Below are 20723 nucleotides of genomic sequence, written 5' to 3'. Positions count from 1 at the left end.
AGTAAGATACGCCGTATCCCTGCTAAAGTACGCTTAAAAGGTTAAAGTTGATAACTTTCACCGTTGTCTCGCCACCACTTGCTCGAATATTGACACCATTTTTCCCCAGAAAAAAATCCAAACAAATAGAATTTTGCCGTCTGAAATTCCTAAAACTATATAAAACACAGCTTCCTTCCTTCCTCCTATATATTCAGCGGCGACGCCTGGATCATGATTCTTTCCGGCATCTGAAAGAGAAACAAAAATGGCTTCTTCTTCTCTCGAGATTGTTAAATTGTGTGGCTCTCCTGTTTCTATTCCCCGCCATAAATCGCCCATTAAATTGGAATGTAGAAAAAGGGTTTTAAGATTATCCGATTCTAGGACTTGGCATCGTCTTGGTACATGCGTTAGGGTTTATTCTTCTGCCCTCAACGGTGATAATCAGTCCAAAGGTCAGAACTTTTTTTTTTTTTTTTTTTTTTGTTGCTAAACACCCTAAAAGGAGTAGTTAGAGTTTATTTTACTTGTAATTGAAATTTGATTAGTCAGTAGGTGAGAAAGATGTGGAGAGTACCCAGATTCTTTCCCTTTTTAGATAGGATTGTGTGTGATTAGTTCTCTAATATTGTCATTAGTTCTCCAATCTTGTTTCTTGAATCTTTTCTTAAGCCAAAAAGGGGTTTTAATACCAGTAGTCTAGTAATGGTGTGTATTTATTACATAGATGTTCCTTTACCTGAATTTGGAGTTTGATTGGGAAAGATTTTGTTTTGTTGTGTGTTGTGTAGGTGAAGAACCTCCAGAATCTTTATTTATGAAAGAATTGAAGAGACGTGGTATGACTCCTACTTCGTTGCTTCAAGACTATGAAGTGGATCAGGATGAGATCAAAACCGATAAAGAAACCGGAAACAGTTCTAAAACGACTGCAACTTCTCCGGCGTTTGATAAAAGCTTGTTAAATCAGAGAGAGAGATCTTTGGCTTTAAACAGTGAAGGGCTTGAGGTCAGATTAACACTAGTACCTCTTCTAGTTATTATAGTTTCTCACAGTCATTTATTAGTTCCTTGTCATATTAACTGCTGAAATTATGTTTCATTGCCAGCTTTTGTATCCGGATAGTTCTTAGCATCTTATGTAGTTATTATGATAAAGGTTGATTTTAGGAGTCGTTTTGTTAATTGTGGAAAGGAACTGCATACTGTTGTTTCAGGGGTTGATTCCGCGTGCTAGGATCTTGCTGACAATCGGAGGGACTTTCTTCTTGGGCTTTTGGCCATTGATAGTCTTAACTCTCGGCGCCTTCTCTGCTCTTTACCTTGTAAGTATTTGATAATTTCAATGAGTGTACTTTTTTGAATACTACGAAAGTGGCAAATGTATTTTGGAGATTGTTTAAGAGGTCTCTTACCTGCTTCAAACAACCACCTAGTTAAGACCCTCATGTCCTCAACTCTAATCCAACCCAAGTCCTATTTTACATTTATGCTTATCAGTATTTTTCCACACATCGTGTTGCCGTAGAAAGTGTTTTGGAATGAGTTTTTAAGGTTCCTTTCTTCTATGGATTTTACTTTTACTTTCTGATTTTGTTTTTTTGTTGAAAACGAAAGTACTTTGGAGCAGATTTCATTCATGATGGAAGTAGAACTCCGGTGTCACCACCACCGTACATCGATCCATATGCTCTGTTGGAGGATGAGAGGATATCAGGGATGAATCCTCGTTTAAATTAGCAGGCAACAAGTTGTTCTTTATACTCTACATAACCACTAGTATAGAGCATATATATTTGCTCTTAAGTATATATTTTTATTTTACAGTCTTTCCTTTCATTTATTTTCCTTACGGTTGTAAAAAGAATCGTTGCTTCTCTATTCTTGCAACTTACTACTATTAAGGTTTCGAAAAGTTTCGATCTTTCACCACTCAAAAGAAAAAAATTTAACGGTAGGTTTTGGACAATCAATTCAAACCAAAATAGAAACTGTATTCAACCTAAAGCCAAACACCCATCTTAAATTCAGTTCTTGGAAATGAGAGATATTACCAGAAACACAAACGAACTAGATAATAGAAAACAAATGGCTACCGCCACAAGCAAGAGATAGAAATATGGTTTTTGAAAAACACAACTAGGACTCGTAAGAGTTTCGAGCCCATTCACACAAACACGAGATAATAGAAAGCCCACATAAAACCCACAACCTTCTTCTTAGTACTCCTCTCCTTCATCATCCTCATCGTCACCACCTTCAGCACCAACCTCTTCATAATCCTTCTCCAATGCTGCAAGATCCTCACGAGCCTCTGAGAATTCACCTTCTTCCATACCCTCACCCACATACCAGTGAACGAAAGCACGTTTGGCGTACATAAGATCAAACTTGTGATCAATACGGGAGAACACCTCAGCAACACTGGTGGAGTTTGAGATCATACAAACAGCTCTCTGCACTTTAGCAAGATCACCTCCTGGAACAACAGTTGGTGGCTGGTAGTTGATACCACACTTGAATCCAGTAGGACACCAGTCAACAAACTGAATAGTGCGCTTGGTCTTGATTGTGCCAACAGCTGCGTTCACATCCTTGGGGACAACATCACCACGGTACATCAAACAGCAGGCCATGTACTTTCCGTGACGAGGATCACACTTAGCCATCATGGAAGCTGGCTCAAAAGCACTGTTTGTGATCTCAGCAACTGAGAGTTGCTCATGGAAGGCCTTCTCTGCAGAGATGACTGGGGCATAGGAGGAAAGCATAAAGTGGATTCTTGGGTATGGCACCAAGTTGGTTTGGAACTCAGTGACATCAACATTCAAGGCACCATCGAACCTCAGAGAAGCAGTCAAGGAAGAAATAACCTGAAACCAAAAAAAAGAGAGAACGAAAACATTAGATGAGCCAGGAAAATGAAACAGCAACAAGGCTGATGTAAATCAATGAGGCTGGCTACTATACCTGAGAGACAAGACGGTTGAGGTTGGTGTAGGTTGGTCTCTCAATGCTTAGGGAGCGTCTGCAGATGTCATAGATAGCTTCATTGTCAAGGAGGATGGAGACATCAGTGTGTTCCAAGAGTGAGTGAGTGGAGAGGACACTGTTGTAAGGCTCAACAACAGAAGTAGAGACCTGAGGAGAAGGGTAAACAGTGAAACCCAACTTGGACTTTTTGCCATAGTCAACAGAAAGTCTCTCAAGGAGGAGAGATCCAAGACCAGATCCAGTCCCTCCACCAACAGCGTTGAAGACGAGGAATCCTTGGAGACCAGTACAGTTATCAGCGAGCTTTCTGATACGGTCCAAACACAGATCAACAATCTCTTTCCCAACTGAGAAAAATTTCAAAAAATCAGATCAGTTAATAAAACAGTAGAATCAATAAAAAGTGGTTGATGATGGAACAAGGGAAAGATTAACTTACTGGTGTAATGTCCACGGGCGAAGTTGTTAGCTGCGTCTTCTTTTCCGCTGATGAGTTGTTCAGGGTGGAAAAGCTGACGGTAAGTACCAGTCCTGACCTCATCGATCACAGTTGGCTCCAGATCAACAAAGACAGCACGTGGGACGTGCTTCCCTGCACCGGTTTCACTGAAGAAGGTGTTGAAAGCATCGTCACCTCCGCCTACAGTCTTGTCACTGGGCATCTGACCATCAGGCTGTAGCATTCCAGATCCAAAACAACACATCAATACAAAGAGACATACAAAACGAATTGGATCCAAAGATCTAAGCATATAGAAGCAGCGATTAAAAAAAAGAGAAGCTTAACAATATGGGAAATAGATCGATTTTCATCTTCTAAACAAATCTACACGGATTATTGTTCAACGAATATATTGAAACGAACGGATCTCGAATCAACCAAAGGAATTTAACAATAAACCGAAATCAACCACAGATCTAAACAGATTTTCGAAATGAGAAACGGATCTAACATCAACCATATAAAAATTATCCAAGACATCAAAATTAAACATAGATCTAAACGATTAGGTACAATAGATCTACGAATTCATCAGAAATCCGAAGAACAAGGTCAATGCAGCGCTAAAATATCTCAGATCTGATCTATAAACAACGAAAAATATAGGAGAAAAGCATAGATCTAGATAGAGAGAGGAAGAGACGAACCTGAATGCCATGTTCAAGACAATAAAGCTCCCAGCAAGCGTTTCCGACCTGGATACCGGCCTGACCAATGTGGATCGAAATGCACTCTCTCATTTTCGTTTCGCGGAAGAAAGAAAAGATCTAGAAACTAGATTTGCAGGGAAGAACACGAAGAAGAAGAAGAAGGGCGTTTATGAAGACGCTCTTCTTTAGATCTAGATCTGATTTTTCGATTTCTAGGTTTTTAGGAAGGCGTTTGATGCTGTATTTATAACCGGAAGTATCCATCTGTATGTAACGGCACGTATAATACACGTGTAATGATGTAATTGGGCTGTTGTTAAAACCACGATTTGTTGATAGATATCCTCGTGAGCTGCGTATTTTCTAATTTTGAATTTTTGCTAGCTTTATTTATGACCGTTTTTTTCTTTATTTTTGAAATAGCAAAATCCCTTGAATTGCGTGGATTGGAATTTAACCGGAATTTAATTTGAGCTTAATCGGAAGTTAATAGGCATTTAACCGGCATTGAACCGGATCAGACCAATATCTAGAGTAAACCAAAGCGATAAAAACTGAACCAAAATCGTCGAGAGGGGAACAAAAAAATTCGAAGCTTTGAGTAATGAGAGCTCTAGCGGCGGCTTCACGGCCACTGTTTTCCGATTTGCCGAGTCTTGTTCGTTCATGGCTTCCGCCTTCTAGCTTCAAGTCGTTTGCTTCTGTATCTTCGTCTCCACCGTCGGATTCGGATCTCCGGAATCAATCTCGCGGTGGCCTTCCTCGATTCTTCTCCGATGATCTTCCATCTCGCAAGGCACACACTTTCTCTCTATCTTCATATACTTGTTGTTCCCTTTAAATCTGTGTAGAATCCAATCGAAATCAGAGTGAGGGTAATCACTGAGCAGTTGAGAAATTTCTTCTGCTAATTCACTGTAACCTCAAAGAAATTTCTGGTAAAATCACAGTGAAATGATAATATTATATGTTCTTGTTACTTATGTTGCGTGAAATGATAATATTAAGCTTCTCTTTGTGTAAAAATCATTATGATTATTATAGGGTGGAGTTGTTCGTGTTCAAGGCTCTGAGTTTTGGCATATGGCTAAAGTTCTAAGACTGAAACAGGAGGACAGGTAATTACTACATTCAAATATATTTATTGGCATTTCGCAGTGTCGCATTTATAAAATTGGGTTGTTGTTTTATTGCCTCAAATCTTGATTTTTTTCATATTTTGTTTGCTTGCATCCATTTAGCTACAAGTTTTCTTCCATCTGAATTATGTGTGTATGTATACCATGATGAATTCAGCTGGTTAAGTAATGATAGCATCAAAAGTAACTCTGAGATGACATTTTCTTTGGTTAAAGATCACTAAACCTTAAGTTTTAGTGAATGTAAGTAAATTTACTTGCACCCTTTTTCTATGCAAGGGTAGAACTCTTTAATGGCAAAGGAGGTCTGGTAGAAGGCTGTATACAAAGCATAGATAAAACTGGAGTTGATTTTATCGCACAAGAAGATCAGAAGGTGATTCTTCCTCAGGGCATCCAGTGGCAGGTGTTTGCAGCTTTTGGTATGATATGGGACTGCCCTTAAATTTACAATATCGCCGGATGTTATAGTCCCTGTCTCAGCTCGAGTCATGATTTCTTTAAAAATGTGTTGTCAGGAACTCTGAAGGGTGGTCGAGCGGATTGGCTGGTTGAGAAATGTACAGTATGTATCTACTTTTAGTATGTAACTGTCTAAATCTGCTGTGAATATTGTGTCACTGAGTATGTGTTTATGCTTATCTTAGGAACTTGGAGCGAGTAGTGTCACCCCACTTTTAACAGAAAGATCTTCCATAATCTCTGAAAACCGGGTTGATAGATTGGAACGCGTTAGTTTTGCTGCGGCTAAGCAGTGTAAGTAATAAAGAAGATTTGATCAATTAATCTTGCTCTTCTTTTTCCTTCGCATTTTAGTTGTATATCACAAACTATTTGCCTTATCTTGTACTGTCACAGGCCAAAGGCTACATCAAATGGTATTGAACCCTCCAATCAAATTTGATACCCTCTTGGGTCATGTATGTTTCAACATCTCTCTAAGCACACTATAAGATTCGTGGTTTTAAAACTTCCCATAATACATTTTGGTGTTTTCTAGATTTCCAAGTCAAAGTTATGTTTGGTTGCTACAGCCGAAGCTACACCACTCCTGAATGCAGTAAACTCCTCAACAAAAGAAACCAGTGGAATATTAATCGTTGGACCAGAAGGCGGTAAGAAACCCTTTCTTCAATACATTTCTGAATTCTGATGCGGTTGTCTGTCGTAAACTTCTGCGGAAGCTATCATATTTTTTGAAATCACTGGTTAGTGCTTGAGTAGGACACAAAATGAACAGTAGCTATGCTCTTGTTTATCACTTGTCTCAATTATACAAGTCTGGTTGACTGGTACAATCTAACATCAACAATGAAATTGGCGCAGACTTCACGAAGAAAGAGGTGGAGATGATGTTGGAAGCAGGCAGCACAGCAGTTGGACTCGGACCGCACCGGTTGCGAGTTGAGACCGCAACCATTGCTCTTCTTGCAACTCTAGTGATGTGGTCTGACTCTCAAGAGACGGTCTAAAAGCTTATTAGGCTTTAGTTTTTGTTGCATTGTCTTGTGTTCTGAGATTTTTGCTAGGTAAGGTCTCTGGATTTGGTTGATAAAAACAAAAAGGATTCTTGAATAGCCAAGAAAAGCTTTGATTTACGAGATATGATAGATTTGTTTCTATATACTGCGAGATCAATAAATCAATGTCACCATCACTAACGACAACGTTATGATTATTAATTCTTAAAGCCCTGCCAAAAATTTTACAGAAGAGCAGAGCTGACCTTAACACTGATAGATAGATAGATAGCTAGCAAATATGGCCTCAACATAAACAAAGGATAAACAAAAATACATAAACACCAAAGAACAAGCTTTTGTAACAAGCAAATTAAAAAGTTACCAATTCCCTAAGAATAATAATTAATCTGGCGGTCGGGGTACCGAGTCCATCCAACATGGGAGCACAAACTGGGATAACATAAGGACTCCATCGCATCTCTCTTCCATGTACCCCTCAGTACCCGACGTGTTTACGCTACAACAATCACCTTCACTACTACTCCAACCCTCTGACTCTTGATGAACAATAAACTCTTGTGCCTGCAAGTAACCCGATACCAAACAACCGTGTTGACGATCCCACAGATAGACGATATCAGTATCAAACGGATTCATTGCCAGGGGAAAACAGTTGACATCAGATATGAAAGACGGCATGATGACTTCCCAAATCAGTTGCCACCTTTCACTCTCTTCGTTATTCAGCCTCCATACTTTCAATGTTTGATGTATTACTTCAATGAAGATAACATCTTCTCCTGAAGTAGTCAAGCATCTCCGAACATCTTCATCATCCGCGCCAGGGAGAGGTATAACCTGACATTGATCATCAGCTTCAGGGCCATAAAAGTCATGAGCTACAAGGACACCAGGTCCATTAGAAAACATATACCTATCCCACATATAAAGAATCCCATTGAGATTCACCGGAGAATCAATTCTACCAGCGTTGACGGGTCGAGATGAGAAAACTTGCTTGAAAGTCCATAAACCTGTCTCCGAAGAATATACACAAACTCTCCATAAATACATTCCTTCATCTCTACGATCAATCAGTTCCATTTGGATTGTCCTAACTATCTTGAAGCTTGAAACGACGCCGTTCTCAACGCGTGTTACCATACCAACGTCGCTTAACGGACTCGGATACCAAGGGTGTTTATCTTGAACCCATGGATTAGGAGGTTGAGGGATCTTAACCCATTGTTGTAAAACTGGATTACCAACAAAAGATTTATAACTAGAAACCATGTCCTTGATGCGAGAAACAAAGACATCGATCCAAATCAATCCATTGGAAGAAGCTATATAGTAGTATTCAGAGCCGGCAGGGAGATTCGGATATACTTGAAATGGCATGATATAAGAAAGTAGTGATTTGGGAAGATCCCATGTTTTGCATCCATGGAAGCCTATGGCTTGTGTCATCTGAGGAAAAACGGTCTATTTCCCCCTCAAAAGTATTGACATCACGCCAGATAGAACTCATTCTTTGACCTCGGTCTACATGTCCATGAAATAGAAGCTCAACATCAATTTCTCCATGAATCTAAAATTTTCATCTATTTCTCCATAATCTGGGTTTAATTGGTTTACAAACTCAATCTCATAAAAGTCCATATAAACCCAATACGAAACCGAATTAAAAATACCAAATTAAACCAATACAACAAAAACCGGATTTAACCTAAAAACACTTTTATTCTTCACCTTCTTTGATGCGTGCGTCTTCTTCTTCTCGTTTTTTTCCCGTGTCGAATAAAGACGACATGAACCAGAGAAATATGTGATTTGTTCATTAGATCAATAAGACCCAGAGAAACAAAACTAGATTATTCCCGATCCAATTCCATTCAAATTTGACTGTTTTGTGTAATAAAATCCAAAATTTCAGAAATTGCAAACCCAGATTTGCATAAATCAAATTACATGCTTCATATAATTTTTTGATGTCTTCGAATGTTAAAATCCCCCGATGAGTTGGTTAATTCGTGGGTCTGGGTGTTAGGATTTGAGGTTTGTGAAGCTCGAGGACTTGATTAGCGACATGAATCGGTATTGGATTGATCGAAATTGATTTGAGGAGGAGAGCTTTTTTCCTCGATTGAACAAGATGAGGTAGAAAAATATTCAAAGAGAAAAACCCATGTCGAATCGACAGTGAGAATGAAGAACACAATATGAAGTCTCAACTGCAAATCAAGGGAGAAATAATTTGCTCCTCGTCGTTGCCGGAGTCAAGCTGCCACTGTCTTCACGTCAAAGCAACATCACCACCGGTCTCTTCTTGGACATCTCTATGCTCGTCCAGCCCATGAAATCAATCGCCGCCATTGTCGTTTCAAATAGCTGCTGCGGAAGCATCCATTGCAACCATGCTTCTCCTCCTCGGTGCCATGTCTTCCCAGTCGTACGCAATGTCCAGCTTTCTCATGGTCTTCAGTTCGTTTTCTCATCAATCTCGTTTATTGTTTTTAACTTTGTGTAATCAAGTACTCTTGTAAAGTGAATTGATTTTGTTTTGGGGGATGTCACAAATTGTAGAGAAACATCTGCAGAGAAGTGTATATAAGAATCTCATCTTCACCAAACTTAGAGAATTAGAGGAAGAAATTATTTTGAGTTGCCGACGCCCGATGGTAACGCTCCGACCAAGCTCTGAACAAAACGATGGTGAACAAAAAAAAAAATTTGGTTTGGTTTAGTGATTTTGTTGTTGTCTTTGGTTTGGTTTAGTGATTTTGTTGTTGTCTTTGGTTTGGTTTAGTGATTTTGTTGGTGTCTTTGGTTTAAATCTGGTTAATAGTTGTTTGGTAAACAACAAACCAGTGTATGTGGGTAATGAAGTTTTGAACTGTGATTTTGGGGAGATATAAGTTTTGAACTTTCAATTCGGGGGAAGTAGGTGTCAAACTTCCATTTCATGGACATCTGGACCGAGGTCAAAGAATGGGCTCTATCTGGCGTGATGTCAATACTTCTGAGGGGGAAATAGACCGTTTTTCCGTCATCTGACGAAGATACTCTGTTCTGAACATGAGTGACCATGAGGTAGAGGAGTTTCCGTGAAGAGAGACAAAGAGACGTCGGAAGTAGCCCGATTCTATCACCGATTTCCATCTTTTGCAGACTGATTTGAATCTCGCGATGCTTCTCAACGGTAATCTTGCAAGTATCTCCACCTCTGGGATTGTTCTTCTTCCAGTCTCCATTAGAGTCTCTTTTGGTCTCTCTGTCTTTTTTTTTTTTCAACCGCTCTTATAATTCTTTTGGAGATGATTGGACGTGAATGGCTCTTTTATTATCATCAACTTTTATGGACTCATGAATCAATCAATTTACATAGTATTATAGTAGTGATTAAAATGTGATAAAATAGATAATGATGAGTGGTTTTTTTTTTATCTAACCATCTAAACTTCACGAGAAGTACAAACGAAGCAAAACGACATATTCTAACCATAGTAAAGATTAGATAAAATACAAATCAATCATTGGTTCAATATGACATCATAAAAAAAATTATGAACGAAAAAACTTGCATTTATCGGTAAGATTGTTAGCATATGATTGTTTCTTCTTCTACTAACTCTATATTGATATTTTTCGGAAGAGTTTCCGATAAATTGGCACCAGTATATGCCATGACAAAATATGTAGTAATCTTGGAAGTAATATGTATATTCCTTTCAAAAAAAAATATGTAGTTTCAAGGTTTATAAAGAACATAAATCCAAAAGTCGGCATAAAACAATTATCTGGAAATAAAGCTTCATAAATCGAAAAGGATTATATATAGATAGCACAACTTACGTTACTCCGAGTTGAGAGCATAAGTCATCGAAAAATAGCATACAACATGATATGATACTGATATATCGAGCTAGTGAATATGTCCACATTACACCAAAGAAGACGCTTTTGCAATAAGCAATTGAAAAGTTACCAACTCCCTATGAATGATAATCAATTTTGCGGACGGGGCAACAACCGTTGAAACACAAATTGGGATAATATAAGGAGAGATTTATCGTGATCAATATACCCCTTAGAATCGCATGTGTTTATGCGACACCAACCTTCACTACTTGTCCATTTCTCTGATTCTTGATGAACAGTAAACTCTTGTGTCCGCAAGTTACCCGTTACCAAACAATGGTGTTTTTGACTCCATAGATAGACGATATCATTATCAAATGGATTCATTGCCATAGGAATACAAAAACAAAAATACATGACATCGGGCATGTTGATTTCCCGTGACAGTTGCCACCATCCATTCTCGGAGTTTTTATTCATCTTCCAAAGTTTCAATATTTGATATATTCTTGCAATGTAGATAACATCTCCTCCTGAAGTAGTCAAGCAACTCTTAACATCTTGGTATCCACTAGGGTCAGGGAGAGGTATAACTTGACAATTATCATCAGCTTCAGGGCCATAAAAGTCATGAGCTACAATGACACCATGTTTAGTAGAACCAACTCTCCTTTCCCACAGATAAAGCATCCCGTTGATATTCACGGGAGGGTGGTTCACGGGACGAGAGTTCAAAAGTCGCTTAAAAGTCCATAACCCTGTATCGGACGAATATACATACACTCTCCGTACATACATTCCCCGGTCTCTAGCTTCAATCTTTTGACAAGTCCTAACCACTTTGAAGCCTGAAACGACGCCGTCCTCGTCCACACGGGTTACCAACCCCGTTGTGGCACATGGACATGGAGGAGGAGGGATCTCAACCCATTGTTGTAAAACTGGATTACCAACAAAGGATTTATAACTGCAAGTTGTGACATCAATCCAAATTAATCCATTGGAAGAAGCCACGTACAAGTATTCAGCGTTAGGGAGATTAGGAGGAATGATATAAGAAGCTAAAGGTTTGGGAAGATTCCATGTCTCGCATCCATGGAAGCTTATGACTTCTTTGATGGTATGATGATAAACAGTTGGGAACATGATCGACCATGAGGGAGAGGAGTTTTGGTGCAAAGAAGCAAAGACACGGCGGAAATACGACGATTCTATTACTGATTTCCAGCTTTTACACACCAGCTTGAATCCAGCGATGCTTCTCAATGGGAATGTCGCAAGTATCTCCACCAATATCGCATCTGGGATTGTTGTTAGTGTGGTCTCCATTGTGATTTTGCTTAACCTCGTACAAGTTGGAACTTTTTATGTGATAAAAGTCTTTCTTTATTATGTGTATACGTTTCGAATTAAGTAACATTGTCTATATATGGACAGCAAAATATGGAATTAAAGTGGCTTGGATTTTTTAGTCATATTTGGAGGGTTATATACAAATGGTGGACCATCCATGCTTTAAAATCATACACATTCGACATTTTGGCTTCACTCATTACTCAATGCAATCCATATATTAAATATATATTCTCAATTTATTTATATCCTATTTAATGTACTAATGTCACTAAACAAGTAATATTATTTTGATTAACCTAAGAAAGTAAATTTGCATTTAATTTATTTATTTTTTTGGTCAAACAAAGTAGATTTGCATTTAGATCCTATAAAAGGAGTGATAATTTTCTATTTATTTCCGTTGTCTCTTTCCCATTAGAAACCAAAGAAGGTGCAACGAACACTAACTCGAAGCGTTTTATTTCGTGATGCGAACAAATTTCTTAGTCATCCGGCGATCGGTTTTATAAGTTAAAATTTAATGAGCATCGCCTACAGTTTAATATTTCATTTTTTAGGGTTTATAGAAGAAGAAGAAGAAGAAGAAGAAGAAGAAGAAGAAGAAGAAGAAGAAGAAGAAATCATCGATAAGACATTGAAACCAGGAAAACGAACCCTTTCCTGAATCTTTGTTAGAATTTAGTTGGTTGTGCTTTTCGTTCTTGTTTGGTTCTTGAAATCAAGACAGAAGATAAGTATATAAATATATAATTCTTGTCAGAAATCATATGGTGTGATTCGTATGGTGTAGATAAACATAATATACATCTGCAATTAAGAATGTGATTTGAGGAAAACTTTGTACCATTTAAGAAGGAGATGATGGATATTAGCATCCATGCGAGTACCAACTCCACCCCACACTAACATGTCAGCCATGTCTCCAATCGACGACCCACTCACTTCTTTCACCTCTTCGAACCCAATTCTTCTGTAAAACCTAACCAGCTGATACATGAAAATTCGGTTCGGTTCAGTATGTGTTAGGTACATGTTAAACCGAATGGAAATCAGGAATTAATTCGGGTTTGTCCGATCATAAAACCGGGTATGCCGACTGGGAAATTCCAAACAAAATCACTATCAACCAGAACCGAAATTTGTTTACAGACCAAACGGTTTTATTATTGTAACACCCAAAACCGATTTAAATGTTACCAGCCTAAAGCGAATAAATCGAATAGATTTTAAACTTTTATAAAAGTTACATATCTACCTAAAGTGTATATGTAATCAAATCATGTTACATAAATATATATAGATGATAATGATAGTAGTAATTAGTAAATCATTATATATTTTATATTCTAAAGTTAATTTTCTATTTCTATTTTAATACAAACTCTTGACGAAAAAAAAGAGTTATTTTCTAATTATTACCAAACTGAATTCAAACCTATTATTTTCTAAACCAAAATATTTCATGGGCCAAATTTTTGGCTATTAATGAAATTATGGTCGACAAAAAAAAAACCAAAAATACGAACTGAAGTCAAAACCCATTAAACCAAATTGAGAAGCCACCTCTTAGATTCGGTTCGGTTCGGTATAACCAAACAAAATTCTCAATTTCAATTTCGATAGAAGGGGTAGAGAGAGAGAGAGACCTTGGAATGGTAGAGATCGGAGTCGTAGATAGCGAGAAGTTGAGCTGTGCGGCAACCACAGTCGTAGCCATGACGAATAGCTACAGCTCCGACGTATAAACCAACTCCAAGAACAGACTTATCCATTGCCACCGTCTCTTTCGTCAGTCTTATCGTATCCAAATGCAGAACCAAGCCGCGTCCGAACCATGGCCGCACCACTCCCTCTGCTCGTCCTACCTCACCGCCTGTATCTGCGTTCTTCCCCGTCACTCTGAAAAACGGTCCTAAAGTCTGGATCTTTAAGTCTAGCTTTCGAGCTTTTGATGACGTCAGGATGTCTGACATCGACGGTAATTTCACCCAGGGAATTGGACTGTGAGAGATTGAGTTTAGGTGAAATCAGAGCCATCTTCATTTCCTCTGGGTTTCGTTCCTGAAAGAGGTTCAGATAAATAATTAAATATAAATACAAAATATACAATGGTGGGGATAATATAGGTAACATAGATGAGACGTGGCATCCACCCAGAGAGTCGAACATTTCTAAACTATGGACAACATGAACAAGGCTCACGAGTTTTGATTGCTCTTTGTGAAGAATGTGTGTATTGGGATGTGTTTGCTACTGTCCTTTTGATCTGGTTTCTGCTTCTTTCGCTTGGAATTTACCTTTTCCTTTCCGAGAATCCTAACAAGTGTTGTTTATGAAGTTTCAGTGAAAAGCAGAGACTTGTAAGAAAATAAAAGGAGTACGCTTTAATAGGTTACTGTCAGCTGACCTTCGTTTTGAAGGTGTTGTGGAAGAACTAGATCCAGATTCTTCGTTTTGAAGTCTCTGAGCAAGATGAAAATCAGGAGGTGTTCTTGTCGTTCCTCAACAAAAGATGGTGGTAACTCTATCCCACACAAGACGCATTTGTAGCCATCAACCCAATATAATGGCCCGTTTGCGGAAATACTGAAACTGCTTCGGTGTTTTGTGCATTAGAACTATCATTCATCGAGTGATTCGTATCTAGTTTGCACTCCTTGTGTTTTTTGAGCAGAGCATCTCCTTCCAGTACTTGCGGCCTTTCTTCTTTTTCACACATTCTTGATTTGGAATTACCTTTTCAGAATCTATTTGTGATCGTTCTTCATATTCAACAACATCCTTCAGATGGGCATAGCTTGTCTCATGGGAACCAAAGGATAAACTCAGGTCATTACTTAAGCAATTTTTACTAGCATCTAAGTCAAATGAGTCATTATCATCCAGATCTTGTCTTGAAGAATCCTTTTGAACGATGAACTTAGTAATAGTTCCCTGTGAAGGATCAGAATTGCGGATTTCTCCAACGAACTGCGACATGCGCAAACCTGCATATTCATAGATCGAATTCTGGAATTTTAGTAGATGGGCTAGTATATTTAATATTATGTTTCTAAAGAGAGAAGAATGACGAACACTATTGAGCTGCACCTATCAACCTTACGGAAACAGGAAGTTCCGCCTTCAACAGCTTTGTAGCATGCTTTAGTATATCATCGCTTGAACACGTGTACCTCTGCAGGCTAACAGCTCTGCTCCTGATCTGAGCATAGTAGATTGTCACACTTTCAGCACATAGATGGATTTCCAAATAGGGAGAAATAAAATGAAATTTAGATGAGCACCTCAAAGGAGGCAGTTTTCAGTTTAAGTGTCAACGTCCTTGCTGTTAGACCCTCCTTTTTCATGTCATGAGATAGCATTTCTGCAATTTCAGCTGCCCAGAACAGAAGAGATAACAATTCAGTTGAATTATGTCAAATATAGATTCATTTAGTCTAAAAGGCAAACAGGTTGATGTAAGACTGCTCAGTACCCCAGAAACAAACTATGATTTAAAGCTATGTTGCATGGAAACGGAAACGGAAACGTGGAAGCGAAACGTTTCGGAAACGAGAAACGATTTTTTCTAAAATTAGGGATTGGAAACGTATTGGAAACGTATACACATATATAATATATGTATATATATATAACATTAACATAAAACTATAAAAATAGTTTAATTAAACAATACAAGTCCAAAACATCAAATATTAAATAGGTTAACTAAAATTCTAAAAGAAAAAAAGATTAAAAGGTTCAAGTTCAAATATTTAATTTAGACCAACATTTTCATCCTCATTTTCATTAGTTTCATCGTAGATCATATAAAGATGCCTCCAAATCTAGTTTGTCGATAAAAAAATTTTAAAACTCAGAGTCTTCCAAAATTAGTGATATGTATTACTCTATAAATCTTAATCTTTTCAATTTTTATTTATTAAGTTTCCAAAGTCAATAAAAAGGATTTGTCGCTTTTCCATTTTAGAAACGTGAGTTTCCATCGTGTTTCCAAACATAGATTTTTAGGAAACGCGTTTCCGTGACGTTTTTCGTGTTTCCGAAGAGTTTCCGTTTCCGAAACGTTTCGGAAACGGGAAACGGACCTCGAAGAGAGTTTCCATGCAACATAGATTTAAAGTAGTCTTATTAAACAATCCTTTATTGTGTTAAATTTTTCTAGATCCTTTGGTTTGCCTTTGATTATTGAGCTATGTAGGTCTTATGAGAGAAAAAAAACACAAATGCGCAAACTACTCACCCAACTTCGAATATAGCAATCTTTCATCTCCTGTCGCAGCAAATGTCCTCTCACTGCTAATACTTTTACGAGACCTAACCTGAGGGGTGTCTGTTCCTCCAAGCCCCAGTCCAACCGACAAAAAAAAGTCTACAAAATTTTGTCGAGCAATAGCTATAAGGATGTGATATGTTCCATTAAAAATATCATGTGAAACATGACTTAACAACTAATGCCTACAAAATAACAAATCGTTTGCTGGAAAGGAAGAGTAAAAAGGAAGGATGACATGCTGCTACCTGCTGACGACTGAGAGAAGAGAGCGTAGAGAAGAGGTCCCTTCTGCACCATCTCCTCGCATGTTTTAATTCCCAAAGCATCTTTTAGAATATGTTCAGTAACCTTACCAATTCCACCGATCTGTTAACCAATTTCCAGTTAGCATTAATTTGACTAGTAAATATAGAAACACAGTATCATTTCCTAGCACAAATTTTCAACTCAAACTCTAATCGAATTTATTTTTGAAAAACCTAGGCCACTGCTTTAGATGACTCATAAAGAACCAACCCCCAGCCGTCACAAACAATGTGAGGTGTTTTTTAGTTCTGTCCCAAACAGAAACTAAGTTCTGCATGGCATCTCTATTACTACCTATATTCAAATTTTCTATTGGATATCTAATATCGCTCACATAAGTGAATCATCATCTGCACTTCTACGCAGCAAATTAAAGGATCTGGGGAATAATTGGAGTGGTAGTTTCTCTTTATAGACTTGAAATTCCAAAGATTTGACAGCAAAAAAACAGTTCTAGAACACATACCTTTCTTACAGGGAGGGAAGATACAAATGTCATGACAGTTGATCGGTCATTTTGTAGAACAAACTGTCCATTAGGCTTGTTAATGTCTGAGCAAACCTGAAACATAGTAGGGCTAGATTACGAACACATTTTTTTTGTAAAATAGTAATGTAGACCACACTGACACATGTAAGATGGAAAATCAGAAAAAGAGGTAAAATTTGAAAGTATAGGAGGTCATGCACATATAAAGATTAAAGAGAACCTTGGCTAGCAAGCGGTTTGCAGCTACCCCAGCACTGCATGTCAGTCCAGTCTCGGAATAAACAGAAGATCTAAGCTCCTCTGCAATCTACACAAAGTGAAGAAATGGAAGGGAACAGTTGCAGTGTCAGCCAAAAAAATTCTCAAAGAAGATACAACCATCACAAAGAATGCATCTGATGAGGTCACACTTACTTCTCCACCTGAAAGACCTCTTTCTCGACAAACCTCAGTTATGTCAAGGTAGGCTTCATCCAAGCTCCCAGCAATGAAGTGAGGATCATAGTTCCTAAAAACTAAATGAAACACATATATGCAAATATAAGCAGAAAAATAAGAACAGCAAGCATAAAGCTACACATGTAAAAGAGGAGCAACTAACCCTTTCTTGTTAAGTCACTGTAGTGAGTATACTTAGTGAAATCTACAGGAACAAATATCAAATCTGGACATAGTTTACGAGCAATGAAGCCAGGCATTGCAGCACGGACCCCAAACTTCCTTGCCTAAGAGGGATAGTAAACAATGAGTACAAGTTATGAGCATAACTTCGAGCAGACTGTTTATCCACCAGTTGAAAACCAAAGCATACCTCATAATTAGCAGTGGAGATCATGGACAATCCTCCAACAGCCATCGGCTTGCCCTTGAGAGAAGGATCGCTCAAAGTTTCAACAGCAGCATAAAAAGCATCCATATCAACATGCAGCCAAATTCTGGATAGGTCACGTGTAGCTTCTAACTCTAAGATCCTTTTATCAACCACCTTCAAATTGACAAAGCTTATATATAGTTAACGGCTAACGAAACAAAAATGAAAGATTACAGAACCAATACTCCCTATCATAGCCAACTATTCCGAAGATAAAGTTTCTATAGCTAGAACCTTAGAAATAGTGGCAAATACCTTGTGATAATTAGATAAATCAGAGGAAGAGAGCTTTGCGCATCTATCACGCATATGCTCAATCTTTTGTTTCATAAGAGCTTCTTTACGTTCCTCATTTTGAAAAAACTTGGATCCTTTACTCATTTCATAGACAATCCTCTGGACTTTCTCTTTGTCAACTCCCTCCATTCCTACCGAATATACACACAGACGCATCGACGAGTTTAGAAACTTAATCCAAACATCAATCAATAACTAAAGATGCAAATTTAAGAATTTGATATTCCGCAAATTCCACAATTGAATCTTCATCTGAACCAAAACACATAAGTAATATGATCAAAGACCAGTCAACTATAACTCACGATCAACGAATTGATCAATTTTCAAGTGATTCAACTCTGGACGAAACAAATTCACGAAAAAATCCTGACAAATTACTGAAAGAAGAAGACGAAAACCCTATTGGGGATAATCGGTGGGAACAAACCGGCTTTGGCGTTCGTGAAGAAGGTGTTGTAGGATTCCCATGGACGCGACGAATTGTTGGTGGATGATGATTCGCCATTATCCATCTTCTCCAGTCTTCTTCCTTCTCTACGAAGCTTGCTGGAGAAGAGAAACAGTTTGGTCGCCGATTTTTTTATTAGCAAGGCGTATCGGAAAAAGCCCGCCCGATTAATTCACACCTGAACTGAACCGAGCAGAAATTTATTTATTTATTGATTGCAATTTAATGCCTCAATTCCATTTCAACTTTTTAATAATGTCCTTAAATTTCAAAATTTCCAAAAAGGAACCCTATACGCAATTATGTTGTTCAATCTATTGTTGTTTTTCTTAAGAGGTGTTTAATCTGTACGTACATTTGAACAAAGTAGAAGCATCTAATGATCAAGCTATATGGCATCGGGGGTGCTCTTTTTATACTTTATTTTTTAGTTTACCCATTTTGTCTGGTATTTTGAATTCTACCAACTATATATGCTATGATTCTTGTGATGTGTGTTTTCTAGTTAAAGAAAAAAATAACATATTCTCGAAATTTTACAAATATATTGTGTTTTCATGTTTGTAGCACAATAATATGGAAGATAGTTATTGTAATTCAACCAAAAAAAATGTCTATTTTGAAAAGAATATATATCTTTTGCAACTAAATTTCAAAATTTTTAACGTTGTCACATTGGATGAACAAGATTATTCGAAAATGGGTTCAAAAGAATTTATTCCTCAAAACATTGGATGTTCGTGCACATCAGTTGCTATAGGATTGCAAATAAGCAAACAACGCATTAGATAAGATGAGTTGTCAAACATTAGGCAAATGATATACTTTAATTTTGATGAAAATAGTTTAGTTGTATTTCTTGATGTTTGTAACAAGTCCAAATAGATGATGACCACTAGTGAGAGAGTGAAAGAGTACACAACCAAAACTAAACATGTCCATTGCAAAAGTAGGGTTATCACACTTGATAATAAGTCCATTTGCTTGCCAACTCAAATTACTAGAACATGCAATTAATACATGAGAGTTTTTTAAAAACTGTTTAAAAATCGTTTTCACAAAATAATCACAAATACAATCAACAGATAATCTACCACACTCATACACTAATGAATTATTTTTTGTGCAAAACATACACTAATGAATTTAGTTGTCATTTTCTTTACCAAGCTAAACCACTATTTCAATCTATTGATCTATATAAGGATCAACCAAGTGCAATAAAAAAAAAAAATACCCAGCAAAAAATATTTTTTAAGAAATTGAGCCATCGAGAAGATGTCACCTGCAACAGTGAAGATGTCATCGAGAAATTCCGAGGAACTGTAGAACGAACCCTAGCTTCGACAATATCAAAACCTCTTGATGGTTGAACAATATGTAGATCCCGATCTGGTCGAGCTCTGAAATCACTTTCATCAATGCACGAGACGGACGAGTAGAAGGTGGAAACGAGATTGTAATTATTTGAGAATTTATTGATGTTTGCCATAGCCGAAATCTTGGCAGTCAAATTATCTGAATGAACAGATATCAGTACATTCTCTGGCTTTATGTCCTCATGAATTGATTTACATCCATGCAAGTAGAGAAGCCCTGAAACTATATTTGTGTCCGAAAAATATAAATTTAAAAAGTAACTAAAGAAGGAAAAATGTTTACATTGATCTCTAGCTTTTATAACATCACATATATAACATGAATAACCAAAATCATTTAACCTCATTAGTTTAATCAAGATATACTAATGTTTTCTCTAGCTAGTTTTTAAAAAGAGTGTGATATGTTTCACTATCAACGAAGTATAAGCATTTAAACCAGGACGAGTTAGTCTGGTGGTAAACGGCTTGCAGATGCAAGAACGGCCCCGGGTTCGATTCGCACTGGCCACCAGGGAATTTACATGCAGACTTGCTCTGGCGCCCGAGACCGAAGACCGTTACCTGGCCATGTCCCACCTTCGGGTGTGCGTCCGTGCCGTAAGGGTTCGGTCTCTATTCTGGACCACCTCAGTGGGGCCAGGACACTCGGTTATCAAAAAAAAAGTATAAGCATTTAATGATCAAGCTTTACGGCATCGACAAT

General features: G+C 37.7%; 6 protein-coding genes across 9 annotated transcripts; 2 read left to right on the top strand and 4 right to left on the bottom strand.

Moving 5' to 3' along the window:
* Positions 1–69: 69 nt before the first annotated feature.
* LOC9327614 lies at positions 70–1911 on the top strand. The gene is made up of 4 exons (XM_002894181.2): positions 70–437; positions 774–991; positions 1200–1307; positions 1600–1911. The coding sequence occupies exons 1-4, from the start codon at positions 248–250 to the stop codon at positions 1720–1722; spliced, it is 639 nt and encodes a 212-aa protein (XP_002894227.1). The 5' UTR covers positions 70–247; the 3' UTR covers positions 1723–1911.
* Positions 1912–1987: 76 nt separating this feature from the next.
* Positions 1988–4365, bottom strand: LOC9330288 (tubulin alpha-2 chain). The gene is made up of 4 exons (XM_021011054.1): positions 4126–4365; positions 3416–3650; positions 2953–3323; positions 1988–2855 (listed from the first exon to the last, which is right to left on the bottom strand). Exons 1-4 carry the CDS (start codon positions 4216–4218, stop codon positions 2202–2204), a joined length of 1353 nt encoding a protein of 450 aa, XP_020866713.1. The 5' UTR covers positions 4219–4365; the 3' UTR covers positions 1988–2201.
* A 278-nt stretch (positions 4366–4643) lies between these two features.
* On the top strand, positions 4644–6877 carry LOC9327613 (ribosomal RNA small subunit methyltransferase E). Of its 4 annotated transcripts, none has more exons than XR_002329142.1 (8): positions 4644–4924; positions 5173–5246; positions 5547–5689; positions 5786–5832; positions 5915–6023; positions 6126–6187; positions 6302–6382; positions 6594–6691. XR_002329142.1 is itself a non-coding variant. In XM_021011078.1 (8 exons), the coding sequence occupies exons 1-8, from the start codon at positions 4733–4735 to the stop codon at positions 6737–6739; spliced, it is 873 nt and encodes a 290-aa protein (XP_020866737.1). In that variant the 5' UTR covers positions 4659–4732; the 3' UTR covers positions 6740–6877. The 4 variants fall into 4 exon arrangements, 3 of the variants coding, with proteins under 3 accessions (XP_020866737.1, XP_002894226.1, XP_020866738.1); XM_021011078.1 differs by having other exon boundaries at positions 4659–4924; positions 5786–5817; positions 6268–6382; positions 6594–6877; XM_002894180.2 differs by having other exon boundaries at positions 4675–4924; positions 6268–6382; positions 6594–6877.
* A 62-nt stretch (positions 6878–6939) lies between these two features.
* On the bottom strand, positions 6940–10192 carry LOC9327612 (F-box protein At1g49990). The gene is made up of 2 exons (XM_021011057.1): positions 9784–10192; positions 6940–8200 (listed from the first exon to the last, which is right to left on the bottom strand). Exons 1-2 carry the CDS (start codon positions 9982–9984, stop codon positions 7133–7135), a joined length of 1269 nt encoding a protein of 422 aa, XP_020866716.1. The 5' UTR covers positions 9985–10192; the 3' UTR covers positions 6940–7132.
* A 240-nt stretch (positions 10193–10432) lies between these two features.
* Positions 10433–12090, bottom strand: LOC9327611 (F-box protein At1g49990). The gene has a single exon (XM_002891503.2). It carries the CDS (start codon positions 11918–11920, stop codon positions 10739–10741), a length of 1182 nt encoding a protein of 393 aa, XP_002891549.1. The 5' UTR covers positions 11921–12090; the 3' UTR covers positions 10433–10738.
* Positions 12091–12667: 577 nt separating this feature from the next.
* Positions 12668–18825, bottom strand: LOC9327609 (DNA polymerase kappa). The gene is given in 18 exon segments (XM_021011045.1): positions 12668–12934; positions 13594–14008; positions 14150–14263; positions 14355–14431; positions 14434–14519; positions 14522–14662; positions 14665–14934; positions 15038–15149; positions 15232–15323; positions 16191–16319; positions 16469–16589; positions 16996–17091; positions 17240–17326; positions 17434–17534; positions 17621–17744; positions 17831–18004; positions 18146–18318; positions 18618–18825. Coding segments are annotated over 17 exon segments (2004 nt in total). The 5' UTR covers positions 18703–18825; the 3' UTR covers positions 12668–12934; positions 13594–13986.
* Positions 18826–20723: the final 1898 nt, after the last annotated feature.

This window comes from Arabidopsis lyrata (genome assembly GCF_000004255.2).
Source record: "Arabidopsis lyrata subsp. lyrata unplaced genomic scaffold ARALYscaffold_1, whole genome shotgun sequence".
NCBI lineage: Eukaryota > Viridiplantae > Streptophyta > Magnoliopsida > Brassicales > Brassicaceae > Arabidopsis > Arabidopsis lyrata.
The sequence above is the reverse complement of the archived record's forward strand: the minus strand, read 5'-3'. Positions and strand labels throughout refer to the sequence as shown.

Bases quoted from the DNA above. Each gene is read 5' to 3' on its own strand.
- LOC9327614 (XM_002894181.2), top strand. From the start codon at position 248: ATGGCTTCTTCTTCTCTCGAGATTGTTAAATTGTGTGGCTCTCCTGTT. The intron at 992-1,199 runs GTCAGATTAACA...CTGTTGTTTCAG, and splicing joins TAAACAGTGAAGGGCTTGAG to GGGTTGATTCCGCGTGCTAG. The intron at 1,308-1,599 runs GTAAGTATTTGA...TGAAAACGAAAG, and splicing joins CCTTCTCTGCTCTTTACCTT to TACTTTGGAGCAGATTTCAT.
- LOC9327611 (XM_002891503.2), bottom strand. From the start codon at position 11,920: ATGGAGACCACACTAACAACAATCCCAGATGCGATATTGGTGGAGATA.
- LOC9330288 (XM_021011054.1), bottom strand. From the start codon at position 4,218: ATGAGAGAGTGCATTTCGATCCACATTGGTCAGGCCGGTATCCAGGTC. The intron at 3,651-4,125 runs GTTCGTCTCTTC...GGAATGCTACAG, and splicing joins GTCTTGAACATGGCATTCAG to CCTGATGGTCAGATGCCCAG. The intron at 2,856-2,952 runs GTATAGTAGCCA...TTTTGGTTTCAG, and splicing joins TCAACCGTCTTGTCTCTCAG to GTTATTTCTTCCTTGACTGC.
- LOC9327612 (XM_021011057.1), bottom strand. From the start codon at position 9,984: ATGGAGACTGGAAGAAGAACAATCCCAGAGGTGGAGATACTTGCAAGA. The intron at 8,201-9,783 runs ATGACGGAAAAA...GTTTTTCCTCAG, and splicing joins GAACAGAGTATCTTCGTCAG to ATGACACAAGCCATAGGCTT.
- LOC9327613 (XM_002894180.2), top strand. From the start codon at position 4,733: ATGAGAGCTCTAGCGGCGGCTTCACGGCCACTGTTTTCCGATTTGCCG. The intron at 5,690-5,785 runs GTATGATATGGG...ATGTGTTGTCAG, and splicing joins GCAGGTGTTTGCAGCTTTTG to GAACTCTGAAGGGTGGTCGA. The intron at 6,383-6,593 runs GTAAGAAACCCT...AAATTGGCGCAG, and splicing joins AATCGTTGGACCAGAAGGCG to ACTTCACGAAGAAAGAGGTG.